General features: G+C 44.5%; 1 protein-coding gene across 4 annotated transcripts in view; it reads right to left on the bottom strand.

The window, feature by feature from the left end:
• The window catches only part of CDH23 (cadherin related 23), a 573,109-nt gene that overhangs the window by 122,781 nt on the left and 424,377 nt on the right, over positions 1–25,951 (bottom strand). For all 4 annotated transcript variants that reach the window (XM_075934954.2, XM_075934952.2, XM_075934956.2 and 1 more), the window contains 9 exons: positions 18,765–18,825; positions 17,086–17,234; positions 14,331–14,466; positions 12,584–12,972; positions 12,380–12,481; positions 7,657–7,806; positions 5,204–5,332; positions 3,053–3,181; positions 922–1,149 (listed from right to left, as the gene is read on the bottom strand). In XM_075934954.2, the coding sequence (XP_075791069.2) occupies positions 922–1,149; positions 3,053–3,181; positions 5,204–5,332; positions 7,657–7,806; positions 12,380–12,481; positions 12,584–12,972; positions 14,331–14,466; positions 17,086–17,234; positions 18,765–18,825 (1,473 nt within the window). The remainder of the gene's footprint in view (positions 1–921; positions 1,150–3,052; positions 3,182–5,203; positions 5,333–7,656; positions 7,807–12,379; positions 12,482–12,583; positions 12,973–14,330; positions 14,467–17,085; positions 17,235–18,764; positions 18,826–25,951) is intronic.

The raw sequence follows: 25,951 nt of genomic DNA on the forward strand, positions 1-25,951 counted from the left end.
GGGCAGGGCAGGGTGACCCTGGCAGTGGCTGGCACGTCAGGGATTTTGCTTGTGTTTTTAGTACTCACAAGGAGATAAATAAGTCAAGGCTTATTCTGGAACCATGCCAGGGCAGAATTATAAAAGGTAAAAAGCAGTGACAGTAGGTCATGCTGGGAGACAATGATGCTGCTTTAGTGGTGTACTGGCAATACTCCCTGGATTCAGTTTTGAATGCTCCACAAGGAGTAACTCACATGAAGACTCTGGATACTCACAGAGAACTACTCTCCCACCAATGGGCCAGGCTGAAACTCCCTATTGCAAATACAGAGCAGAAAACATTTGCCTTTGTCTCACCAACTGTCGCAAGACTCCTCACCGTGCTTCTTGAGAAGGGACCTCACCCTGTGGGTTTTTGGGGTTGCTGAGTCAGACCGCTCATTTGGCAGATCTTAAACTTGAATTGTAATGTCAACTCCCCCATACCCCCACCCCTTCTCAGACAGTCACACATACAGGAAGCAAAAGGCTGTTGTGACTCAGGACTGTGTGGGAGGGAGACCTCATTTTACTCCAGGCCTAAGTTCTAATATGTATATCACTACTGGCAAAGTGAATCTTTAATGAACATGTTTACTCCTTGTAATAGGGTAAATCACAAAAATGAAAATAACCACCATGATTAGGTGTGCTACTAGGGATAGCCAGCTAGATATGGAGGGACTATTTACACTTCACCCACACTAATCAATATTCACAAAATAATCTCTTCAGCCCTGGATACAGATGTACGTTCTCTTACTCATACAGTTTCTTAGGGATATCCTTGGGACCAGACTGCACTTTCTACTCAATTCCAACCACGTTAAGAACATAAGACCAATAAGAACAACAATAAGAACATAAGAATGGTAAAGCCCTCCCCCTACCAGCACTTACTGAAAGGGATGGGTTGCCCTCATCCTCCACAGTGATAACCAGCCGGTAGAAACTCTGCCGCTCACGGTCAGGAGGGGATGGGCGGGTAGCGATTTCCCCAGTGACTCGGTCCATGCGGAAGATGAGATCTTCGTTCCCTTGGGTGATGTAGTAGGAAAGGACGCTGTTGAGTCCAGCGTCCCTGTCGGTTGCTCGCACCTGAGCCACAGCGGTGCCTCCCCCAACGTTCTGGAGATCCATGAGGAGACCGGGACAGAGCACAGAAAGAAAAGTCAGCGTCTGGCACAGATTTATCTGAACAAGAATGTACCCTGTGAAACAGCTCTTAGAGGTGCCCTCGAACACCGTGAAGGGGGGAAGGCTCCTCCAGCATTTTCACTATAAAAATCTCCAGGTACCTCAGCCGCACTGCTCTACTCAACATGAAACCTTGACAAAGAGTGAGCCTGAGGGAAACTGGAAAATGTTCTCAATAGTTGTTGATGGCATCTACCAGCCCTGGAGATGAAAGCTCTCTGGGGAGGATGGAGCACAAACAAATCCCCCCACCACTCTGCCCATGTGCCTCAACCTAGACTTGGAAGTGTTATCTCTAGGGCTGAATGATTAATTCAGTTACCAGATCAATCCAGGCCAACTGCTGAGAGATGCCAGCAAAGGTGAGAATTACTGAACTGCCAGCTGAAGTTGTGGTTTTTCCTAGAACAGACACCTTCATCTTAGGAAGTGAGACAAGGGCTACCAGCTCATTTCATAGAGGCCTGAAGAGCTGTCAGATGGAAACAACATTTTGCCACTACCAGTTCAGCTGAGAATTAAATCGCTGAGCTGGCAGGGGAATGCTTCATACCTTGTTACAAATCCTCACCTTTGTACGATTCTAACGCTAACAAAAGAAATTGCACACATTGTTATTTCATAGCTTGAGCTCCTTCCAAAACAGACCAGCCTGTAAGGACGGTGCACAGGAGACTACCCCAGAGTGCCCCACTGATCACACAGAACGGCTTCAGTTTGCTGGAATAGTGCTGAAAGCATTTTGTTCTGGACCACACTTGCACTGAAGCAGAGTGCAGCAGAACAGATGTTGAGCCTGCTTCAGCCATAGGTAACACTTCTAGAGCAACTCAAGCCAAACAAAAGGCAAAGCTGAGCAGCTGATTTCCCAGGGCCAATGGTACAGAAAATTCAGATACAATTTAAATAGAGAAGAGGGTTTGGAAAAAACTATTAGGTTTAATTCAAAGCTATAAATCATACACACCATGCAGATTTAGCAAGGTGTCACTGGGTACATGCACATTATTTTTATTTTACTTTTCATAATCACATAAAGATCTCAGTTCAGGCAATATGTTTCCTTTCTCATACTTATTGTTCTATTGCTTAATTACCAAACTTTCAGAGACTGTTTCCTGATAGTAATTCATATTCTGGGGAGGCAATTCCCTTTAATTCCAGGTGATTTTCTGGAAGTTTCATCAGATCATTGGGTCATTCTGTTTTTCCTGGCAGCTGTGTAATGCCACTTAATACGAAGGACAATAGGTTCAAAATATCCTCCAAAGAATGTTGTTCCAAATGAAGAAGTTATCCATGTCTTTTCTACAGAGGAGTCAGGAATTCATGTGGTGTTTTCTGGAGGAAATTATTGGAAATCATGGTCCCTCTCGGCAGATCAAAGTCACAGCATGGATCTCAGCACACACTGGAACATGAATCTGAGAGTTTGGTTCCAGGCTATGGTCATGCTCAGAGTGATACTTGAGTGGGGTGAAGAGGCTATGGGCCACCTTTGCCTCTTGTATCCTATACGTGCCTAGGACTGGAAAAGTCCCTGTTGTAAGTTAGAACTACCCCAGAGACTGCTCTATAATTCATACTGCCCTTAACAGCTCTTTATGGAATTCTCCTTTAGCCTAGAGTACAAGATGGCCTTGTGCTCAGGCCATGCTTCCTCTGATAAATACCTATGCTGAGGGCTGCAAGAGAGATAGCAGAGTCATACTCTGGGAATCCTAATGTTACTGAGGATATTTTCCAGTGAGAAGATCAACTGACTTTATAGCCCCTAGGCTGTAGTTTGGAAGAGAACTGAGAATCTGTTACATAAGGCAACAGAGTTGTTTACCTCATTAATGCTAACATTGTATCCCAAGGGATTTCCAATGACTGGTGGGTTATCATTGACATCCAGGATATTAACTCTTAAAGCATGTTCTTTTCTCCGAGGTGGGATTCCGTTGTCAGATGCCTGGATCTACAGTGAAGCACAATAGTTATATCTAGGCAGGGGCATATTTCTTTGCTCAAATCTTGTTGAAAAAAAAGTCAGCTATAATGTCGCAAAAGAAAAAAAAATCATAAAAAGGCACTGCCCAATAGGGGAGATTCAACATTTTTTGTTTTGCTTTAAAAGAAATGGCTTTAACAAAATCTAAGCATGACAAAAACAGTGTAACCAATGAAAAACAAACAAATGTTAAAATTCTATGATTTTTTAAAAACCCTTCTTCCCGCAACCAAATAAACAATCCAACAAACATTTTCAGCTGTTTTTGTGTAGCATTAAAAAAAAAAGTACAGGCAGTCCCCGAGTTACGCGGATCCGACTTATGTTCCGAACGGGGTTCCTCTCCCTTGTCTCCAGCAGACCAGGGAGAGGAAGCAAAGCGGCGGAACACGTGGGCAGCGGACAGGGCTGTCCACTGCCCACGCGCTCCGAGGCTTGGCTCTGCTTTGCCCCCCCCCCCCCGTCTCCCTGGTCTGCAGACCAGGGGGACGGGGGGGGGGGGGGCAAACCAGAGCCAATCCGCGGAGCGCGCGATCAGCTGACAGCCCAGACGCGTCTGGGCTGTCAGCTGGCCGGGCGCTCCGGGGCTTGGCTCTGCTTTGTCCCCCCCCCCCCCCGGTCTGCAGACCAGGGGGATGGGGGGGGGCAAAGCAGAGCCAAGCAGAGCCAAGCCGCGGAGCGCGCGGGCAGCGGACAGCCATGGCGCGTCTGGGCTGTCCCGCTGCCCCCGTGCTCCGTGGCTTTGCTCCAGACACCTGTGGTACAGCAGCTGGGGCGCTGCCAGTTGGTCCCGTAGCGCCGCTCTGGGCGCTACTGGACCAACCGGGCAGCACCCCAGCTGTTCTGCCCCAGGCATCCTGATTCAGCTGCTGCTGGTCAGATTCAGCAGCGGCTGAATCAGGACGCCTGGGGCAGAGCAGCTTGGGTGCTGCTGGGTTGGTCCAGTAGCGCCGAGGAGCGGCGGCGCTACTGGACCAACCCAGCAGCACCCCAGCTGCTCTGCCCCAGGCGTCCCCAAGTCAGCCGCTGCTGAAACTGACCAGTGGCTGACTACAGGAAGCCCCTGCCCAGAGCTTCCTGGAATCAGCCGCTGATCAGTTTCAGCAGCAGCTGACTTGGGGATGCCTGGGGTTCTTAAGTTGAATCTGTATGTAAGTCAGAACTGGCGTTCAGATTCAGCCGCTGTTGAAACTGATCAGTTTCAGCAGCGGCTGAATCTGGACGCCAGTTCCGACTTACATACAGATTCAACTTAAGAACAAACCTACAGTCCCTATTTTGTACGTAACCTGGGGACTGCCTGTACTGAAGGATAAAAACTGTTTCCTTTGATTCCCCTTTTAATATGACGGTATTCTTTAAAACACTTTGAGAATCACCTTGTAGGGATATCAAATATGTTTATACATTTTTGTTCCTAACAAACTGTCCTCTCTAACTAGCTCTGAGCAGAGGTACCATGGCTATCACCATGACAGAGGATGACAGAACAAACTCGTGACAGATGTCATTGCTTAATATCTGAGTGCCTTCCAGTGCATTGCGATGGGAAGTGCATTATAAGAACCAATACAAACTAGAATGTTGAAATTGCTGCTGTGAAAGTCTGCCCCTCCACCTGCCAATTTTTGACAATTAAAATATGTGCTTTATTGCTATCTATTCAGCAATGTAGAGCTTTGTGCCTTTATAGTTACACACACAAACACAGATGTGCAACACTTTGTATGAAATAAGCAACACAAACAGGGAAGCTATAATATATTTGATGTGGAAAATTTCCCAATAATTAGCTTAAGTAGCCACAGGAATAACTGCAGCATCATACAAATCACATTCAGAAACTGTAGTTTCAGACTGCTAAACTTCACTCCCCAAAGGCATTATTTGGAGTACCATCTAGATGGGTAATGAGTTTTTGTATCTGAACTACTTGTCTGTTGCATATTGCAGAAAATGCAGTTAGGATGGTTGTAAGCTCCAGGTTACCTTCAAGGTGTAGTGGTCTAGCAGCTCTCTATCCAATGGCCTTCCCACAAACACTTCTCCATAGGTATTATTGGTGGTGCGGATTTCAAAGACGCTGCCTATGTTTCCTGATGTCAGTGAAAAGGTCACCTGGTAAGAAGGAAATAAATAATGGGAAGTGTGGGGAAGTGAGGAGCAGAGGGGTCAAGGAAGGGAGAAGAGTCATTACAGACTGACGAGGTCTTACTAAACCTGGCTTGTGCTGGCTCTTGTGCTGAAAATCCAATGCAGCAGACTCTCAGAGTATTTTGTATATGTGCTGCTGGACACTTGCCAACAAGGACTTAAACATTTGAACTATCTCACCCATTACCAAGACAGTTTCCCCAATTATCACCTCTAATACCATTAACTCACAAACATCCCACTCTCCCTACCTCTAATATCATCAATTCACAGACACTTACCTTCCTTCCTCCCCCCCCCCCCCCGCATCCCCCTTCTGCAATGTGATTTGTCCTTTTCATATTTGTTCATTTTTTTTAATTGTATCCTTTGGTATATATGGTTGTGACTACTTTCTTCCACTATTTGATCTGAGGAAGTGGGTCTGGCCCACGAAAGCTCATCATCTAATAAACCATCTTGTTAGTCTTTAAAGTGCTACATTGCCCTGCATTTTGCTGCTGGTTTTGGTGAGAAAGATTTAGAAAAATCGCCCTTTAGAATGTAAGCCAAACTTCTAACCACAATTCAGGTTCTAGTTCAGATGCCATGAGATTTCTTAATTTGGGAAAGATTTTATTCTGCGTGACGTGATTTGCTCATCTCTACTCTGTTTCACCAGTTGTTCCAGGTTTTGGCATGGTTGAGGCTGTCATAGTGGCATGCAGACACAGGAACAACTTGATATCATTATATGATGATAAAGTATTTATTAGCAGTAGCCCTCAGTGAGTACTAGATGGTTTCCAAACATGAAAGGAAGATGGCTGCACTTTGAAAGGCCTCACAGTGTTAAGAAAGGAACTCCCTGACTTCACTAGGCTTTGACTGTGGCAAACCTGACCTTACAGCTGAATTCAGTATATATATTCAGTATGTATATTCAGCTCAATTTGCTTTGGATGTACTAAGCTGTCACTCAGAGAAGGACTAGGCTGATTAATTTAAGTAGGGCTGCCAACTGATGTGAATTAACGCCTGCCATTAACACAGGGAAGGATTAACACCATTTTTAATGTGTTAATCACAGGCGTTTATGCTGCACTGCCCCTTTGAAGTGCCGGACTGGCGCTTCAAAGGGGCAGCGAATTAGGAGCCTGGAATCAGCTAGAGTCTCCAGCTGACCCCAAGCTCCGTGCAGCGTGGCCTTTCCAAAGGGCAGCTGTATGGAGCCTGGGGTCAGCTGAAGACTCCAGCTGACCCCAGGCTTCCTCAGCACTGCCTTTTGGAAACGCCAGGGCAGCCTTTCCAAGGGGCAGTGCTGCACTGAGCCAGGGTCTGTGTGGACTCCAGCTGATCCTGGACTTCTGTAGCGCTGCCTCTTTGAAAGCATTTCCAAAGGGGCAGTTGCACGCGATTAATCACGATTAATTTTTTTAATTGCTTGACAGTCCTAATTTTAAGTAAAAAACTTGCTGGAATCTCACAGCATCTTATAAATTCTTCTGGCAAAATGGAGAGAGCTTCCTATTTTAATCTGGATAGAAATTCCCTGCTGTCCATTGGGAGCATAGAAAAATCATACACCCTCCCCCTCCCCCCCATATATTCAGGTCCACTGTGTCTTGGCACTCAAGGGAAATGCTTAATATGTCTTTCTTCAGACACCCTCCACAGTGACCAAACAAGCCCTGCTGGTTTTTGGCACTATCCATCCCAAACTAAAGAGCAGCCCCATTGCGAAAAAATTGTGGTGTTAATGTTCATAAACAATAAAATTTTAGAGGCTAAGATCTTAGAGACCCTGAGAGAGGAGTAGCTGGAAAAATATCTCTGAGGAGGTTCTAGATAAATTTGACCATAAGAACAGCCATACTGGTCAGATCAAAGGTCCATCTAGCCCAGAATCCTGTCTTCCAACAGTGGCCAATGCCAGGTGCCCCAGAGGGAATGAACAGAACAGGAAATCATCAAATGATCCATCCCGTCATTTGTTCCCTGCTTCTGACAAACAGAAGTTGCGGTGACCAGCTTTGCCCATCCTAACTAATAGCAATTGGTGAACCTATCCTCCATGAATTTATCTCCTTCAATTTTTAACCCTTTTTGAAACTGGCTAGAGAAACACAATAAGGTTTAACTCTTTGGGAATATGGACATGGTGTGCAGGAAGCAGACACACTATAGTATAAATTGGGAACTGCATGTTTCCCCCCTCTTTATGAAACGTGTTCCTGTCAGTTATTTCGAGGTAAGGGTGCAGCATATACACACCCAAGTATAGTTTATAGCTGCATAAGCACTGGTACCTGCCCATTGCTTCCTGCGTCTGGATCTCTGGCCAGGACAACAGCAATTCGCCTCCCAATGGCACTGTCCTCCGCTACACTCACCACAGAGTCAGAGGTGATGTCAAACTGTGGGCTGTTGTCATTCTCATCCAGAACGGTGATTGTTACCTATTGAACAAGAGTGTAGAGATTAATGAGAGCTTTACCAGGAGTCTGGCTCATGATAACTTCCCGAAGGCAGCCATGTTGGGGATGGCATAGCCTTTGGGATGAAAATGAGAAATGTACAGAGCATCTTAAAGGGTATAAGCTGGCATTCAGTATTTCCTTCCCTCCCCATCATATTAGATCTCACCACTCAGGCCCAGGTGTGCTGACAATGGCAGAAGAACCAGACAATCTCAGTGAAAGACTAGTTAAATCCAGGTTCTGCTGAGTGGCTGAGGACAATCTTTAGCATGTGGTTCCTGTTAAGTGTATTTAAGAGGGACAGACACACTAATGACAGCAGACCCTCTGCAATCCTTTCCCACTTGGTGCTGCTGATGAAGCTGAAGCTTGACTCACTGAGGTGGCTGTGGCAGTCCAGAGACTTGCCCAAGAAGGGATTAAAATCTGTGACAACATTACTGTTGTTTAGAATATGGGTGAATGTATGTTCTGCTAGGAATAGGATGGGACCAGGACATTCATTTTACATTTTGAGTGCAGGTCTCAAGAGTTGAAAGGCTGTATCACTAACTCCTCCAAACGCACTGAGGACATCTAGTTCAAACAGGAATTAAGTAAAGGGCTTATTTTATGCCAGAGGTCATACTAGATGATTACGCTGGTGTCCAATGGCCTTATAACCTATAATATGTGAATCTTCTGCAGGCCTATATGCGGGGGGGGGGGGGGTGCAAAGGGTGCGAACGCACACCCCATGATCCGTGGAAAGGTTTGCATTGAGCTAGGTGGTCCATGGGCCAAAAAGTTTGAGAACCACTATGTTACGGGGATGGGAGAGGGCTGGTGGCAGCGCAGCAGGGCTGGGGCAATGGCACTCCCAGCTGCTCGCACTCACCCGGCGCTGGCTTCATCGAGCAGGTAGAGCACCAGAAGGCAGAGGCGACTAAGGGAGCAGGGTGCCATGGCAGCTGCGCTGCCCGCCATGATCCCAGAAGGTAATTTCTATAAAACCGTTGTTACTGTATACATTTATAGTATGTTATAACAAAATCATTTTACCAACCACTGTTTCCACTCCCATTTTTCATTAACCTCTGTTATGCACACTCATTGCATAGCTATTTTGGATTCCTTTATATTTTAAAAAACTGTGGTCCACATTTACAAAAAAAACGCTCCTCCCCAGAGAAATTCCTGCCCATGGCCCTGTTCTGTATGTGCATGTAAGTTAAACAAGGGAGGGGGAAAGGCTAGTGCAACGGGGAGAAAAAAGTGGTATTTGAGGGGGTCAATATCTACCCAGAGCTCTCAGTTTTAGCTGGCTAACCAGAAAATGTATAGATTTGCCCTGGCAGGGGATGCTCTGCTAGCATTGTGCAGGGCAGGGTTTTTCTGTTAAACTCATGCAATTTCCTAGGCCTTTTCTACACACAAAATTGCACTGGTTTGTTTTGATTTGATTCCATTGGGAAGGATTTGAAATAAATGAAATCAACATAAGCCATTTAATAAGCTTGTTTCCGTGTTCACACAGAAGTTTACATCCATTTAACTAAACTGCTACAACCTGGGCAAGTTTTGAGTGTGGACAAGCCCAGAATTTCTTCCTGGGCTGATATATTTCTTCACACAGGAAGAGGGGATGATATTCTGGTCCATCCAAGATGGATCCACAGCTCACAGATGGGTTCCATGCCTCAGCTGCAATCTGTGTACCACTCAGCTTTGCCAGGAAGACAGCAATGCAGAGAAGCCCAATGTGCAAAGCTCCATAAATCAAATAGGCCATGATTCAGCATTCATGTATACAGACACAGCATTAAGACACAACCAGTAGTAGCAGCAGCAGGAAAAAGAAGTAGTAGATGTAAATGTTGCTCAGCTGTGGTCAACAATTAAAAAAGAAGACAAGTGTCTGCCACTTCTGTCATTAGCCAGAGGAAATGCTGTCATCATGCTTAAAATTAAAGTCTTATGCACTATATATAATAGTGGAGAAAGAGAGGAAGAACATTTTTGTTCTTGGGGCTCTATTTATGGGCTCCAGGTGCAGCCCTATAGTCAATGTGATAACGTCCTGGAGGAAACCTGTGGGTTTGTTTTTTTTTAAAAATTGGGTGACACTGTTATTGTTGTAGCTAAAAAAGAAGGCAGGAGGGGGAAAACCCAGTCAGCTCAAGCAGAAAATCTGCAGCTGCCGAGGCAACCTCACACTCTCAGCAGCCAACCCTTTCTGGCTGGAATGAGCCACTGCACAGGGGAGCGTTTGCATCTTGGAAGCCGGCTAACCTGCTTTCCAGGCCCTTTGGCTTTCTTTCCTTATGCACCTAGTGGGTTGGTTACATAGGGCCAGATGCTCAGCTGGTAGAAATCAGTAGAGCTCCTGGACTTCAATGCAGCTATGTTGATTCATGCCATCTGATAATCCGGTTCATGATGTGGTTTTAAAATACTCCATCAAACACACATACGAAGAGAAAAACGGAGGCTGCATTGCTGAGCACTCATGACACAGGAAACAGCAAAGGTGAGACTGCACGGGTGGGGGAAGAGTACAGGGTCAGAGAGCCTTCCCCACTGCAGCACAGAGGCCAGGATTTATCATAGTGCTGGAAGTCCCACGGCACAAGGATTGTGGAACTCTTGCTCCAGCACCAGCACTAGAAACCCCATAGGAATGGAGACCCAAAGGCCATGGCCTTGGCTGGGCACTGGGGAGTGCATGCTGTACCTGGTTAAATGGTAGAGTAGATGCTATCAATCTGTATGGTGCCCAGGTTTTTTGTGTTATGACAGATGTTGTAAAGCTACCTATGCAGTGACTGTGAGAGAGGAAGGCAGGCAGGAGGAAGGAAGGGATAAAGACATACAAACACTCTTACCTTCTGTTGGAGGGAAGCAGAATGGGAAAGAAAAAGAAAAAAAATACAGTTAACAGATATTTCCCTTTTCTTTTAATAACACAGCATGAGCTAAGTGCTTTGGAAAGGCTGGGGAAAGGGACGCTGGTGGAACCAGAACAATGAAGGCAGATGCTGTGCAAACTTCCCCTCCATAACTCTGCTACCAGTGCACCTTACCCACGCCCCGAAGACAAAAAAGGGAGGCTGCATGGGTCAGGTCACATAGTTTGAGGCTCCTTTTTGTTGAGTAGCTTTGTGATGTGGAGGCAGGACCCCCAAGGGGAAAGGCAAACACTTCTATCAAAATTCAGATTAAAACAACCACTACGCTTTCTGCAAACCAATGCACATTCCCTGGGTAATTCACTTCCCTCCACCCGGGCCGCTTGCTCTAACACTTCAATCTTCTGGCTTCAGATTAACCCAGAAATTATTATGACAGTGTCTAGAAAGAAAAGACACTGGTACCCCGACTGCTGGAGGCCAGTATCAGTTGTGACTTGGCTGCATTTGTTTTGCCTGAGCATGTCATTTTTGAAGGTAACAGATTTACCAAAATTCAAGCTATTGGAAATGACACAAACAAAAATAAGAAGGTTAGGAGTTAAAATCTCTCAATCAGATTCTCAGCTGGTGTAAATCAATATAGCTCCATTACCTTTCCACCAAGGATATGGCGGTAGTTCCACTCTTTAGCTGAACTTTTGTGTTAGGTGTTGTAGCATATATGACCTGCAACTTGCCTGTAGATCATGAATCTTTGCAATCCCGAGGACAATTGGGATATTCAGGAAGGAGTGTTAGCCACACACCATCAAAGATTTTAGACCCCAAATTTTACCTAACTGCAAACTGTTTTAATCTGGTGAGTAACCTCCTCCAAACTCTAAGTATTTCCTTTTTTTAAAAACCAGCCTGTTATATGGAAGTTAAAACACAACACCCCATGCTTATGGCCATGACCCTATAATTCAGGACTAAAACTCAATTTTCTGGATGGCTTGGCAAGAAAGCATTGCTTGGTTTGGGAATAGAATCAAGACCATAGGCTTCATACCCAATCAAAAGACCTCACGGAGGTTACTACAGGAGACCTCAGGTTGACAATCAACTCACCATACAAGTCATGAGTTAGCAGTTCAGGAAACAGGACTACAGAGAGCTGCAGGAAGAGGCATGCAAAGGAGAAAGGGAAAAGAGAAGGTCCTGTGGCCGTCCTTGGGGCATTACCACAAACATGATTTGTGTTTAGTAGAAAGTGCACATCTGAAAGTGCCTGGGTGGATGCAGACCAGGTACATTGCAGTGGGGATTCACCTGACCCTTGGCGAAGTGGAGGGGAGAGAGAAAGAGAGGGGAGATTTTGAATTGCAAAACTACTAGAGTGCTGACTCCTGGGGGAGTGACAGTTGCAGAGATCTGAGGAGGTCACTGTAGTCTGTCCTCGCAGCAGAGCATCTGCACTCTGGGGAATGGATACTGATTGAGCGGGTCAAAAGTAAGAAACAAAGGCAACCCTTAGACAGGAGAAGTGAATGACGTTTAGCTGGGGTACTCCTTCCCAAAAGAGAAGAAATAAAAGGATGTTCTCATGCCGTCAGCCATTGTTTAGCTTATACCAGGTCTAAGATAAAAGACTACCGCAAAAACAACTAAAATCCACTCACCACAGTAGAGTCAACCTTTGGTCCCCCATCATCTGCTACTACTGTTAAAGTGTAGAAATCCCCCTTCTCTCGATCCACTTGGCCTTTGACTGTGATGACGCCCTACCAGGGACAAACCACCACAGAGATAGTGAATATGCATGTCATGCTTTTATGCTCAAGCACCTAACGCCTCAGCTAGATGGGCGATTGTTAGCTACGTACAGTGATTCCATTGATCTTGAACAGGGACAGGGCCTGAGCATTGGTGTTGGGGTCAAACTTGTATGTGATCTGGTTCAGGTTGTCAATGGAACGTGCTAGGACACGCAGCACCTCAGAGCCTGTGGGGATGTTCTCTGTGATCACTGCCTCATAGGTGACGTTGGAGAACTGCACAGCCTCATCCAATTCATTCAACAGGCTGACATAGACATTGCAAAACCCTTGGTTGTTGGGGGGTGCCTGGTCTGTGGCAGAGACATTCATCAGGTAACTGGTTTTTGTCTCATAGTCCAGATAGTCGATGGTGGTGATGAGGCCAGTGCTCTCATCAATTTCAAACTTCCCCTCGGAGCCAGAGAGGATTTTGTAATTCACCAGACCTCCATTCCCTGGGGGAGGAATAAATGATCAGTGTTAGACTGGACTTCACAGAGAAGCAGACAAGGCCAAACATTGTCCAACAGGTCAACATGCTAAAAGCCTCCAGGGTGCTCCTTGTCTATCTAAGACGAAAGAGGTTACAAATATTCTTACCTACTATGTATTTGAGAAAGACTGTCCATCTGTTCAAAATCTCCCACTAAATGGTATCAGCTAGGGCCACGAAATTTGGCCTACAGCTTCCTCACATCATAACTTAAAGCAAGGTCAGGGTTTGGCTGTGCCAGGAAAATGGGACATTTCCAAAATGGGATGGCTTCTCATAAAGTTATACAGAAAAGAGACAGAATCACCAGGCAGCTGAAAGGGGCTGGCAGAGGATGCACCCCCTCCCCCCAGTCTGGGACTGCCCAAGCCTACCGCCCCCTCGGCGTCCTTTAGGGAGGTTGAAGGGGCTGAAGCTTTTCCCCACCCCCATTCATACAGGAACATTTCTGGCTCTTCCCGTTCATGAGGAAGTGACAGAAGTGTGACAATTTGCTGCATTCTTCACTCTGGCAGCTGAGCACAGGAGGCAGATGACCCTCGACCTATCCTAGCCAGAGGACATTTTCATCCCTCCCCAGGATGTGCTCTCTGGAGCTGCAGTGACTATGGAGAGATGCTTCTCACCTGACCCCAAGATGCTGCGGTGAAAGAGGGCTCGAGCAGCCCTCTCTCCCCAGGGCAGCCTGTATACTGAGCCACTTATCTCCATCGCCACCCGCAGAGCAATGGTTTAAATGAAGCACGTACATTTTCATTTTATTTTCCAAAAAACAAAGATTAATTGAGTTAAGGACCCAAGCAACGTCAGGTAAATCTTCTAGTATTTAATATTGAGGTGCAGCCTGCTGAGACTCCAAGGCCCAGAATGCAATGTTAATTTTAAGCTGAATTAGCTGAAGCACTTTAAGCCAATACCGGGATATTCCCCACACACTACAGTTGGTTTTATCATTCCTTTTTTTGTTTTAATGATTTCCCCTCTAAGATGCCCCACAGCATTTATGAGATGCTATGGCAGACCTCCTCCCTTCCCTGAAAACACCTAGGACAAAACAGTGATTGACTGTCCATCTATCTGGCCTCTGCTGTTTGGGGTAAAAGAACCCCAAATCAGAGGACTGGACTGGACAGTGGCTGCAGGCTTTCATCCCACAACCACTCTCTGTTCTCTCAAATTCTAATCTGCATCCATTGCACTCCCATAGCAAGAGTGGGGAAAGGGAGACTCCACTTATAAACCAGAGCCAGGTGGCATAATCTCAGAGCAGGCTGGGGAGCAGTGGTGGCATACTTTTGCAGCACATCACAGCCTCCTTACCTGTGTCTCGATCTGTTGCCCGGACAACTGCAACAGAAGTTCCTATCCCTGCAGTCTCTCGCAGCCCCAGACGATTGTACTGCCGTTGGGTAAACACAGGCACTTCATCGTTAACATCTTCCACATACACAATCACCTGGGGGAAATCATGTACAAATCATGACACTCCACAATGCTTTGAGTCCAACTTTTCTCATATTTCAAATGAAAAAAGAATAAAATATAGAGCTGGGAAGTTGATAAAGAAATAATGTGGTTGCCCAATGTTATGGGGTTTTGCCAACTCATCACCACATTAGTCACTTTTATGAATTTGCTTTATTTGCTGGGGAGATGGCTTTGTGGTCTGAAATACCTGAGGCCCCTGCAACCACTAATTCGGATCTTACTCCAGGGTAGAAACAATTTGAAATCTATGCACTTTCCTGTGTGGGAGCCATCAGCATAAGACCTTAAAAAGTGAGAGCCTATATATGCCACACAGATATTAATGATCCTGTGGCATATTTTGTAAGTATTGGAGTGCACTCTAGTGTGTAGCCCAATGTATCCTTTTCCACAAATGGTGTGCTGCATACTGCCTATTTGCCATCCTATCCCTGTCTTCTTCCTCCATAGTGTAATGGTAGTGTTTGTATATTACCTCAATCTTGCAATCATATTCACACAGGCAGATTCCTGCAACCATACAGAACTCTGCTGAAGTCAGTGGATTTGCATGCAATAGAGCAGTGGTTCTCAAAGGGTACATCTACTAGGGAGGAAGACTGAAGGTGTTGATTGTTCAAGGTTCGAATTAGTGGTTTAGTTAAGACAGCTAATTCGAACTGAGATGGGTCCTCCAGTTGATGCCAGTAACCCGGCTTTCACGAGTAAGGGAAGTCGAAGGAAGAGTGTGCATCTTTCAACTTCCTGCAGCGTACGCAGCACCAAAAGCCGAGTTAAGCTACTTCAACTTCAGCTATGCAATTAACGTAGCTGAAGTTGTGTATTTTAATTTGACTTTGTTCTGTAGTGTAGACATACTCAAAGTGTGGTCTGTGGACCACTACTGGTCTGTGACTGTCCTGCAGGTGGGCCATGGAGTTGGGATTTGCCTCACCTCCCTGCAGCAAGGATCCTGCGCTGGTGCTCCAGCCCTGTTCCCCGCCCCCTTGCAAGGTTGGAGCACCAGTGCAGGCTTCCCGCTACAGGGTGGGGGGGGGAGGGGACTCATGGGTTAGATCCAGCTTGTGGGGGAAAGAAGCAGTTCCATGCACTTCCACAACCCTTCCCCCCAGCTAGGGGAATCACAATACAGGAACCAGCTCAGCTGGAAGCTTTCACAGCCAATTGGAGCAGCTGCGGGGTGCCTGAGAGCAGTGAGAGGCACAGAGCCAGGTAAGTACCTCCCATCCTCCCTCCCTCATCCCTACAACTCACTCTACTTCTGCACCCTCCCTCCCAGACTCCCCCACCCTGCTCTTGCAACTTCCATTCCACCCAGACTCTATCCACCCTCAGATGGTTCCTGCACCCAACCTCCTGGTCAGACCCCACACCTGCACCCATTTTTGTCATCGTGGGTGGTTGGCAGAAAGGTCTGTGCTGAATGGAGTGGGCAACGAGCCAAAGAGTTTAAGTATCACTGCTATAGAGTATCACCTATATGTATCTGATTGCAGGACTGGGGCATGGATCATGAAGTTCTTTGGGATCCTTCAAGAAGAATGGAATTGTACCAATAATAAATATTACTGCTAATAACATCTGATTTATTTAAATATGTCACTGGCCACACACCTGCCTTTTCAGAAAGCTCAAGATACAGCTGCCTACACAGCCATAATGTACAAATATTAAAAGGAAGCTAAGTAAGCAAGACTATATTAAAAAAAGAAGAGAAATCTGCAGACATGGACAAATACTGGGCAAATGTAGCCATATTGTAAACATTTTTCAATATCGTGTTGTCTGTGTATGTATATTGCATCTTTTTTCTAACTTGTAGATAAATACATTCAAGCATAACCCATTTCTAGCTGCTTGAAAAAATTTCCCTTTGCTGCTGATTCTCTTGCCAATTTTCAGCCTAATTATGTTATGAAATGGCACAGAAAAATATCCTCCACCCAAAAGCAGTACCCATAGAATTTCCATCAGTCATTTCTACAGCATTTTGCTGACATTTCCATCTCAGCTAACACTGCACTGCAGTGCATGGAAATTACCAACATTTGATGAAACCACAAATACTTTGCACTAAAAAAATCTTTCACAAAGTTTTTTCTGGTTTTACCTTTACCTCGTTGTTACTCAAGGTCAGGCCCACCAACTGGGGGAAAGGAAGGGGAGAATAAGGGGTAGTTGCCCAGGGGTCTGGCAATTCAAAGGGGTCCTGAGCTCTGAGCCACTGCTGCAGCTACTGAGGCCACAGCAAGGAGCTCCAGGCGCCTTTGAATTGCCATTGGAGTCACTCTGCGTGGCTCTGAGGGCGGGGGAGGATGGGGGTGGAGAGGGGAAGGCTCAGCACAGTGTGAGTGGCACTAAGGGCTGACAGCCCTCGGCTCCGCCTCTTCTACCCGAGGCTTCACCCCTTCCCCCACACACACCTTGCCCTGGGGTCTGCTGTTACTGTCGGCCCCACTGCTCAAGATCCAGTCATTAGCTTTCTGGTGTACAGGTCCCCCTCACAAGCCCAGTGCCAGCCTTCCCCGATGTAGCTCCTGATGGGTTCTGTTGCTCCCTTCCTCCTCAACCTCAGAAATGTTCTTACCCTAACAGAGCTCCTCATTGAGCCTTGCTCACTATTGTAGGCTTCCACCTCCAAGACATGGGAGGAATTCTGCTCTCTGTCCAGGTGCCGTAAACCCCGCATGACAAGCCCATTGCCGGGGTTGATCCGGAAGTGGTTGTAATTGTTTCCTATTGGTAAACAAGCAAAACACAACAGAATGCATATCAGTCTGTTCTCCACATGGAACAAACATCATGGGATCATCACAGACAGCAAAAGTAGAACTCTGGAAAGTGAATTAGAGGTGATAGTGGTGCTCTAAAGCATTGAAACGGGCCTATATCCTCTTATTCATTGCCCTTGAATGTCAAACCACATCCACACAAAGCCCAGCTCAGAGCAACTTTTAAAGCTAGAAGCGTTTAACTAGAAGAGTTTAACTCCCATCCACACTGCAAAGAACCCGTATTAAACAAACTATTTTCAATAATACTGTGCTCAGGAGACACTGTTTCCCTTTGAAGGGACAAGTTTAAGAAATACGTTGTGTGGATGAAAATTAAATTAATTCCTTAAAAAAAGGCTTAAGTAGTAGTAATGTGGACTGGGCTGTAATTGGCCAGGAGTGCAGTGTAATTACACTGGATAAGTACTTTTTGAGATCTACTAAACCACTAATATTTGTAACTGGAAGTTGCACATCGATATGCAACTCCACGAGGAGTACCAGTAGTTCGGAATAGGAAGCCTAATACGAACTACCTAGTTCGTGCCGCGTGCAGCCGCGGGCACGGAGTCCGAACTAGCGGACATTTAAAAATGGCAGTACCCGGCAACATGCAAATGAAGCCCGGGAAATTCAAATCCCGGGCTTCATTTGCAACTCCGGTTGCCTACATTAACCACCCTAGTTCGAACTAGGGTGGTAGTGTAGACATACCCTGGGTCAGACCAAAGGTCCATCCAGCCCAGTACCCTGTCTGCTGACAGTGGCCAATGCCAGGTGCCCCAGAGGGAGTGAATCGAACAGGTAATGATCAAGCGATCTCTCTCCTGCCATCCATCTCCACCCTCAGACAAACAGGCTGCGGACACCATTCCTTACCCATACTGGCTAATAGCCATTTATGGACTTAACCTCCATGAATTTATCTAGTTCTTTTTTAAACCCTGTTATAGTTCTAGCCTTCACAGCCTCCTCTGGCAAGGAGTTCCACAGACTGACTATGCGCTGTGTGAAGAACTTCCTTTTATTTGTTTTAAACCTGCTGCCCATTAATTTCATTTGGTGCCCCCTAGTTCTTATATTATGGGAACAAGTAAATAACTTTTCCTTATTCACTTTCTCCACACCATTCATGATTTTATAGACCTCAATCATATCCCCTCCCTTAGTCTCCTCTTTTCCAAGCTGAAAAGTCCCAGTCTCTTTAATCTCTCCTCATATGGGACCCGTTCCAAACCCCTGATCATTTTAGTTGCCCTTCTCTGAACCTTTTCTAATGCCAGTATATCTTTTTTGAGATGACTTTAATACATAAAAGAAAGGGGTGTTTCTGTTAGCTGATGAGCAGGTCAAAGAACACCACAATGTGATGAAATAGGTACATCATGCTAGATTGCCCATGTGCTTATCTGGCCAAAAGGGGATAGAAAAAAATTAGTTAACAAAATCACAGGGACACAAATCCCCATTGCAAAGAGTCATCTACACTTACCACTGACAATCCTGTACCACACTCTCCCATTAACACCTTCATCTGCATCTGTGGCTTTCACCTTCAGAAAGAAAAAAAGAAGCCATTAATAAAGGCCAGTGACTTTCAGATTGTACCAAAAGCCCTCTCCTTCTCCTTCCTTCATACAAGGCCAAAAGTAACAGTCTGGATACCCAAGGCTATCTTGTTTCCCCAAATCCTCTTGGACACAGGGGCACATGTTTAAACGTCCCCATTTCCCAATGAGTGCACAATCAGAGAGCTCTTGCCCTTTGGAAATCTCAGCTCAACTGTAGTTTAAGTTGTAAGTGCATGGCTAAACCTTTCTGTAGCTCTGCGCTTTGAGTGAGGAAATGTTACTCCTTGGTCTGCTCTGCCAATGGCAGAAGTAAAATATACATACTGCCCACAGACCTCTGCAAGCGAATGTAAGACTAGACTGCGCTAATTGTTCGGAGGGCATGTGACAGCCAAACATAAAACTGAGCCAGAGAGAAACAAAAAATGGAAACATTTTACTAAAAAGTCATCAGTGTATTTAATCACCCTTCTGTTTCTTCCTCATCTGGATGTTGCCTTTGTTTAGTGTTACCTCACTCCAGGGCTGATGAGAGATTTAGGCAGGCTGTAGGAAGAGCTGGCTCCAACCCTCCTGGAAAGGGTAGGGCCTCAGGCAGAAGGAACAGGGCTGAGGCTAGCCTCCCCAGCCAGTCCATTAGCGTCACCAGGGCCGCAGGGCACACATTGCCGGGATTCCATTGGTTATTTAAAGTGACCAGAGCTCCAGCTGCTGCTGATGCCAAGAGCCCTGAACCCTTCTAAATTGCTGGGCCTTGGGGCAGCTGCCTCCTCTCCCATCCCCTGTCTGCAGTTCCACCCCACTCCAATTAGCACACTGAAAATCCTGCAGAGTTTAGGTCATTATAGAGGTGATGTGACTATACCCAATGCATCTGACCCTTGCCTGACTTAACATTGTTAGTAGCTGTCTAGTTTTACAGCTATATTTCCTTTACTTCTAGGAGGCACATTAAAATGCTCTCATAGACGGGAACTGATGGGACACAGGAGCTGTAAAGGGTCAGGAGCCTTTCACCGCGTGTTCGACAAATTCAAACCAAGTCCTGTTCAGCACTGACTGAAAGTCATTACAGTTTGATGACTAACCTCTGGTCTACGTGAAATCAGTGGGTCAACAGCCTACTGCATATCACAATATCATCACCACATCCAGCACTAATTTTCACCTTAGCTGGCAATGTCAACAGAAAGAGTGAAGACTCAGAGTGAAGACTGACCTGTCATTGAAATTGACCTGCTCTCTCTTTAAGGCTTGAGGCCGATTGAGTGAATGACAGCAAAGCTTGAACGCCTTTTGCCTGTGCTATACCACGTACTGTGGTTAAACAGGCTATAACTTCCAAGGTTGTCACATCTACACTAAATTAAGTAAAAAATAACCTGCTTCTAGGTTGATTCGAGACCAGAAGTCTAGATATTCTCACTCAGACAGCTGAGAGTAAGTGAATTTAAATGATAGAAACACAGATACTAACCATTGGTTTAAAGAATAGAAGGCCTGTCAAATTTTGGCATACTAAAGACAGAAGGGGGCTTGGATTTCCCACCTTGCTGTCCCTTGTACCTACACAGCAAAAGATGTAGTCAGTGTAAGCTTATTGGTTATCCCAAGGTTTCACATCACTAGTTTCATGAACACATTTGCCAACGATCTAGAAAAGGGAGAAACATCCATAGATAACAGAAAATAAGTTAGGTTAGCTAAGTAGTAGCGAAGATGCCAAAGAACCTCAGAGAGACCTAATAAATCTCAGGGAACTGGCAGCATGATGGCAGATGAAATGTATTCTTGACACATGCGAGAAAATGTGCATTGGAAGAAAGATGTTGAATTTCTCTAACCCACTGCTCTAATGATTCAGGTAAAAGACGTGAGTGTCACTATGGACAGCTCAGTAAAAACTTCTGCTCAATGTGCAACAGCTTCTGTTAAGAAACAGACAGAATGTTAGGATCTACGTGAGGAATAGGATAAATTATAAGACTTTGAAAATGTTATACAGGGGGTCCTTGCTATAAGTCCAAGATACGTTCCAAAAAAACTTGGACTTATAGTGAAACAACTTAAAGCAGGGAATTTTTTTCCCATGGCTGGCTTCCATTTAAGCAAATTGGGGGCAGTGTTTCTCACGACTTATAGCGAGGAATGGGAAGACTTATAATGCATCAGTTCCTACAAACATCAATGACTTTAGTGTGGAATGGATACATACTGGGCGACTTATAGCAAGGACCTCCTGTAATGACTAGTCATCTATGGTGTGTCTCACCTGGAGTACTGTGTTCAGTTCTGGTCAACCTATCTCTAATAAGATATAGCAGAAATAGGGCAGGGGCTCAGCTAGGTGACAACAATGACTATCAACATAGAATGACTTCTAGATGAAGGAAACTTAAACAACAATGGTCCTGTAGCACCTTAGGGCATTTCTACACTAGGAACTTATTTCAAAATAGTAACTCCCAGAATAACTATTTCAAAATAACCTTATTCCCCAAGGAAAGCAGGAGTTATTTCAAAATAACTGGCCCCTTATTTTTGAAATAACGGGTCTGGGAAGTGTTTATGCTCTGCTTGTTATTTCAAAATAAGGAGAGTTATTTCAAAATAACTCACTAGTGTAGACCAGGGCGTAGAGTTTCATAAAAATATATAAATAGTATCATGAGCTTTCATGAGCACAACCCACTTCTTCAGATGACAAATATGGAGCAAGAGGCCCAGATTTTGAAATATAAAGCAAAAAAAGAGAGATGAGGAGGAGAAAGAAAGGAAAAAAATTTGTCAATTAAAGTGTCCATGCTAAATGAGGCTAATTGAGTAGGATGTGCCTGATTCTTAGCTTTTAATGTCATTTGGGTGTTGAATATAATGGCCCATCCTGTTCATGTCATTGTTCAAGCTGTGTGAGATAGTATAAAATTTGCATATAAAAGCTAGTTCTGCAGATTCTCTTTATATTCCAAACTCTGGGCCTCTTGCTCCATATTTGTCATCTGAAGAAGTGGGTTGTACCCAGGAAAGCTCATGATACTATTTATATGTTTTTGTTAATCTCTAAGGGTACATCTAGATTACATCCCTCTTTCAACAGAGGGATGTAAATTAGGCACTTCGAAATTGCAAATGAAGCCGGGATTTAAATTTCCCACGCTTCATTTGCATATTCATGTAATGGCGCTCTTTAAAAAAAGCACTATTTCAAAAGTAAAACTGCATAAAAACTGTTACAGGGTCTTTTGAAAAAGCCTTCCCTTTTTGAAAGAACTGTGTCTAAACCACGTTTTTACTTTTGAAATAGCGCTTTTTCAAAAGAGCACCATTTCGAGATTATGCAAATGAAGCGTGGGAAATTCAAATCCCAGCTTCATTTGCAATTTCGAAGTGCCTAATTTACATCCCTCTGTCGAATGAGGGATGTAATCTAGACACAGCCTAAGGTGCTAAAGGACTATTGTTGTTTTAGTTACAGAAGAACATGGCTACCCCTTTTCCAGATATAGAGAAACTGAAAAGGTTGGAGCTACTTAGTTTAGACTAGGGATGAGCAAGAGCAGATATAATGGAAGTTTACAGTAGTAAATGGTATGGAAAAGGGTAAATAGGAGCACCCACTTGACCTCTGTCATATTGCAAATAAAGGTAACATTCAACACATTTAAAAGGAAGAAAGTGTAAAATCGACAGAACAAAATATTTATGCAATAGAGCCAGCAAGCTTTGGAACTTCTGGATTCAAATCACAGAGCTATCAGAAAAGCTTCATGCAGCTAAGACCATTCACAGTTACATTCTGTAGGGTATATTATATATAGTATATACTGTATATGGGCAATATAGCCTCATGATTTAGGGCAAAACCAAAACCTAGTTGTGGAGATCGTGAAGAAATGTCCTTGCTGGGTTGGTTATTCCACAATTGTCCATTATGGAATTTTTTGCATTGTACTCTGAAGCATATGGTTCTGGACAGTATCAGAGACAAGTTACTGGGCTGAATGGATTGCAGAAGGATAATTCCAATATCCTAGATTTATAGTGTTGAATGAAATGTTGCCAAACACTTGGGGAAACTTTACATAATGGGTCCACCTGGTGTTTCTATCGCACACTGCAAGATTTCCCCTCCACAAGAGCACTTTCCAGGAACCCACCACCACCAACTATCCTTCCTGCCCCGCCTCTGCCTGATCTGCAGAGCAGCTATAGCAAATCTGCTCACACCCCAGCTTTTAGCAACCTTCAAGCAGAATACTGAAGGGGTTCAGTGAAGGAGTTTCTAATGCCTCCTATCCCAGATGACTCAACCCTTTTTAATTTCCTTTGAAGGAGGGAAACAAACATCCTTCTTCTCCCAATATGCAGAAGGAAGCAAGTGTAAATTGTGGCTATTAATTTGCAAAGTGACCACAGTGAAAAAAAATGCATCAATGCGCACGAATTCCGAAAATTTCTCAAGCATTTTTCTTGAATTACTTTTCCACGTAGTATAAATGTTTCATTCTGTCAAGGCTGTATGTTTTGGCTGAATATTCTGGTTTAATAAACCAGAAAGGGGATTTGCAATACAAACTCCAAATGTGGCATCATATATATAGTAGCCCAATGTCTGTGACTCTCTAACGCTGTAGATGAGAAAGAGAGATAGAGAGGCAGGCAGGAGGCAGAGGAGAGCTGAGGGGGGGGGGAGTCAGGAGGAGGAGGAAGAAAGAGAGAGAGAGACGGACATGGAGGTGAGACCAGAAAAATCCCGTTTTATGACGGGCTATTGGCTAGTTACACAAGGGGAATGTCTAAACTACATCCCTCGGTCAAAAGAGGGATGTAAATTAGGCAAATTGAAAGTGCAAATGAATTGGGGATTTAAATTTGCATAATGGTGTCGAAGCACTTTTTCGAAAAAGGTTTTTCAAAAGTGAAAGTACCATCTAGACGCAGTTCTTTCGGGAAAAAAACCCTTTTTCGAATGATCCCGTACTTCTTATTTTTTGATGCCATTATGCAAATGAAGTGCAGGATATTTAAATCCCCGCTTCATTTGCACCTTCAATTTGACTAATTTACATCCCTCTTCCAATGTAGTTTAGACATACCCAAAGAATTTTATTTTGCTTGGCTGCAGAACAGATGCAAGGCCCAAATAATTAGAACTAACCACTACATTGGGGTGCCTCCATTCCTGAGTGTCCATCTTCAGACATCTTTGTACTGGTTTTCCAAGGCAGCCCCAAGTCTAAATGACATTAATGGGAAGCACAGGCCTCTTAGCACCTTTAAAAGTTGGGTCCTACGTGCCTTCAGTAGGATATCCAAAAAGTGAAGACAGCCCACGTCAATGGCCTCTTTTGCAAATGTTGACCCCCCACAATCGTAAACTATCCAGCTTTCCTTCTTGCGTCTCACTCATCCCCATGTCTCCTCCTCAGTGTCTGTCTAGTCCATCTCCCCCAGATATTTACCATGTCTCCTCCTCCCTGAGAAAAATATGATTATTACACATTTTCTAGCTGCAAGCACATGGTGAGTTTTTCTGCTGGCCAAGGGCTGACCAATGCACCCTGCTGCATTTTCAGCTACCCTGTCCATGGTCTGATTTTCAAAGACAGCCTTAGCTTGGTCTGGGCCCATTTTAATTTACCCGATTAAATTAAAGGGGACCTATTTCCAAGTGAAAAGTGTGCAAAATAACAGATTTTGGGGTCAACTGAAACGAATTTCAAGTTAGCTATGATGGGCGGGGGGAACTCACCTTTGAAACAGCTTTGCCTTTCCTAGGAATTAGGCATCCAAATCTCCTAAACTGAGTTGAAAGTACCACCCAGAAAGTGTTCCTCATCCACTTCCACACAGGAAGTTTTTTTCATAGCCCATCCCAGGTTAGCTGATAAAGCCAGAAGGCAGGTAGGCTACATGGAGATATGTGCAAAATGGGCCAGTAGGTGGAAAGAGAGTGCTTTGGCACCCAAGCCATTGGCTTCCATTTGCATTTATTAACCTATTTGTTTTCAGTAAACATGTTCTGCTTCGCTGCCCAGCTTCTCTGCTGAGGAAATTTCAATCAGGTGCTTAGGATGCCACTAAAATGACTGGGAAGCAACAAATCCAGCATTAGGAACGTTGGAGGGAAATATTTGGTTAAACAAAAATGCTCAGATACCCTTATTCATGTAGAGTAGTATATTTACTCCTCAAATAGTCCTGATTTCAACAAAGCTACTTGTGCACTAATCTACCATTCCTGGGCTGGGATGGTAGAACAATGTGGCCCTAATATATTTGATACTTATCAAAAAGTAGGAAAAAGGCACAAAGCCAAAATCCAATTTCCTAATATGGTAGATTTAAAGATTTTCTACATTATGAAAATCTTGCTTTAAAGCTGCTAAAGGCAACTTGCCCACAATATTTTGTAATATTTTCTGATTGTTTTCTACATTAGAATTTTAGATCTGGTCTTCTTCTGAAAGATTCTGTTGCTGACTGGAGAAGCAGCAGGATTAGGACATCACAAGTAATAGACAAAGCTGAGTAGTTGAGAGAGGAAGAACTATTTAGTTAGACCGCTTATATTTAAAACCCATTTAATTCAAAAGAGTGGAAACATATGGGAGAAAAGCTCTCTTTGGCTATGTCTACACAGTAGCGTTATTTCAGAATAACTCACGTTATTCCGAAATAATATAGTTCACGTCTACACAAGCGGTTATTTCGACATAATGTTGAAATAATGGTGAACTAGAGGACTTCTTACTCCAACTCCTGCAACCCTCATTTTATGAGGAGTAAGGGATGTCGGAGGAAGAGTGCTCCAACTCAGACTTTCTGTTGTGGTAGGCAGCGCCAAAAGCCGAAATAAGCTATTTCAACTTAAACTATGCAATTGACATAGCTCATGTTGCTTAGCTTATTTCACCTTAGCCCTGCTGTGTAGACATGCCCTTTGTGAAAGTTTCAACATTCCTTCTTTTGCAGCCAGTCCTGTGGCGAGTGCTCTAAAATAAATTGATAAGACAAGATAAGATACTCCTGGTATTTCCAAAGTAGTCAGCAGGGAAAAGCTGCTTTTTCAAAACATACACACACGCATCACTGTCAGGGTTGCTTT

Source organism: Pelodiscus sinensis, chromosome 8 (assembly GCF_052426305.1).
Source record: "Pelodiscus sinensis isolate ZL-2025 chromosome 8, ASM5242630v1, whole genome shotgun sequence".
In the NCBI taxonomy this organism is placed as follows: Eukaryota; Metazoa; Chordata; order Testudines; family Trionychidae; genus Pelodiscus; species Pelodiscus sinensis.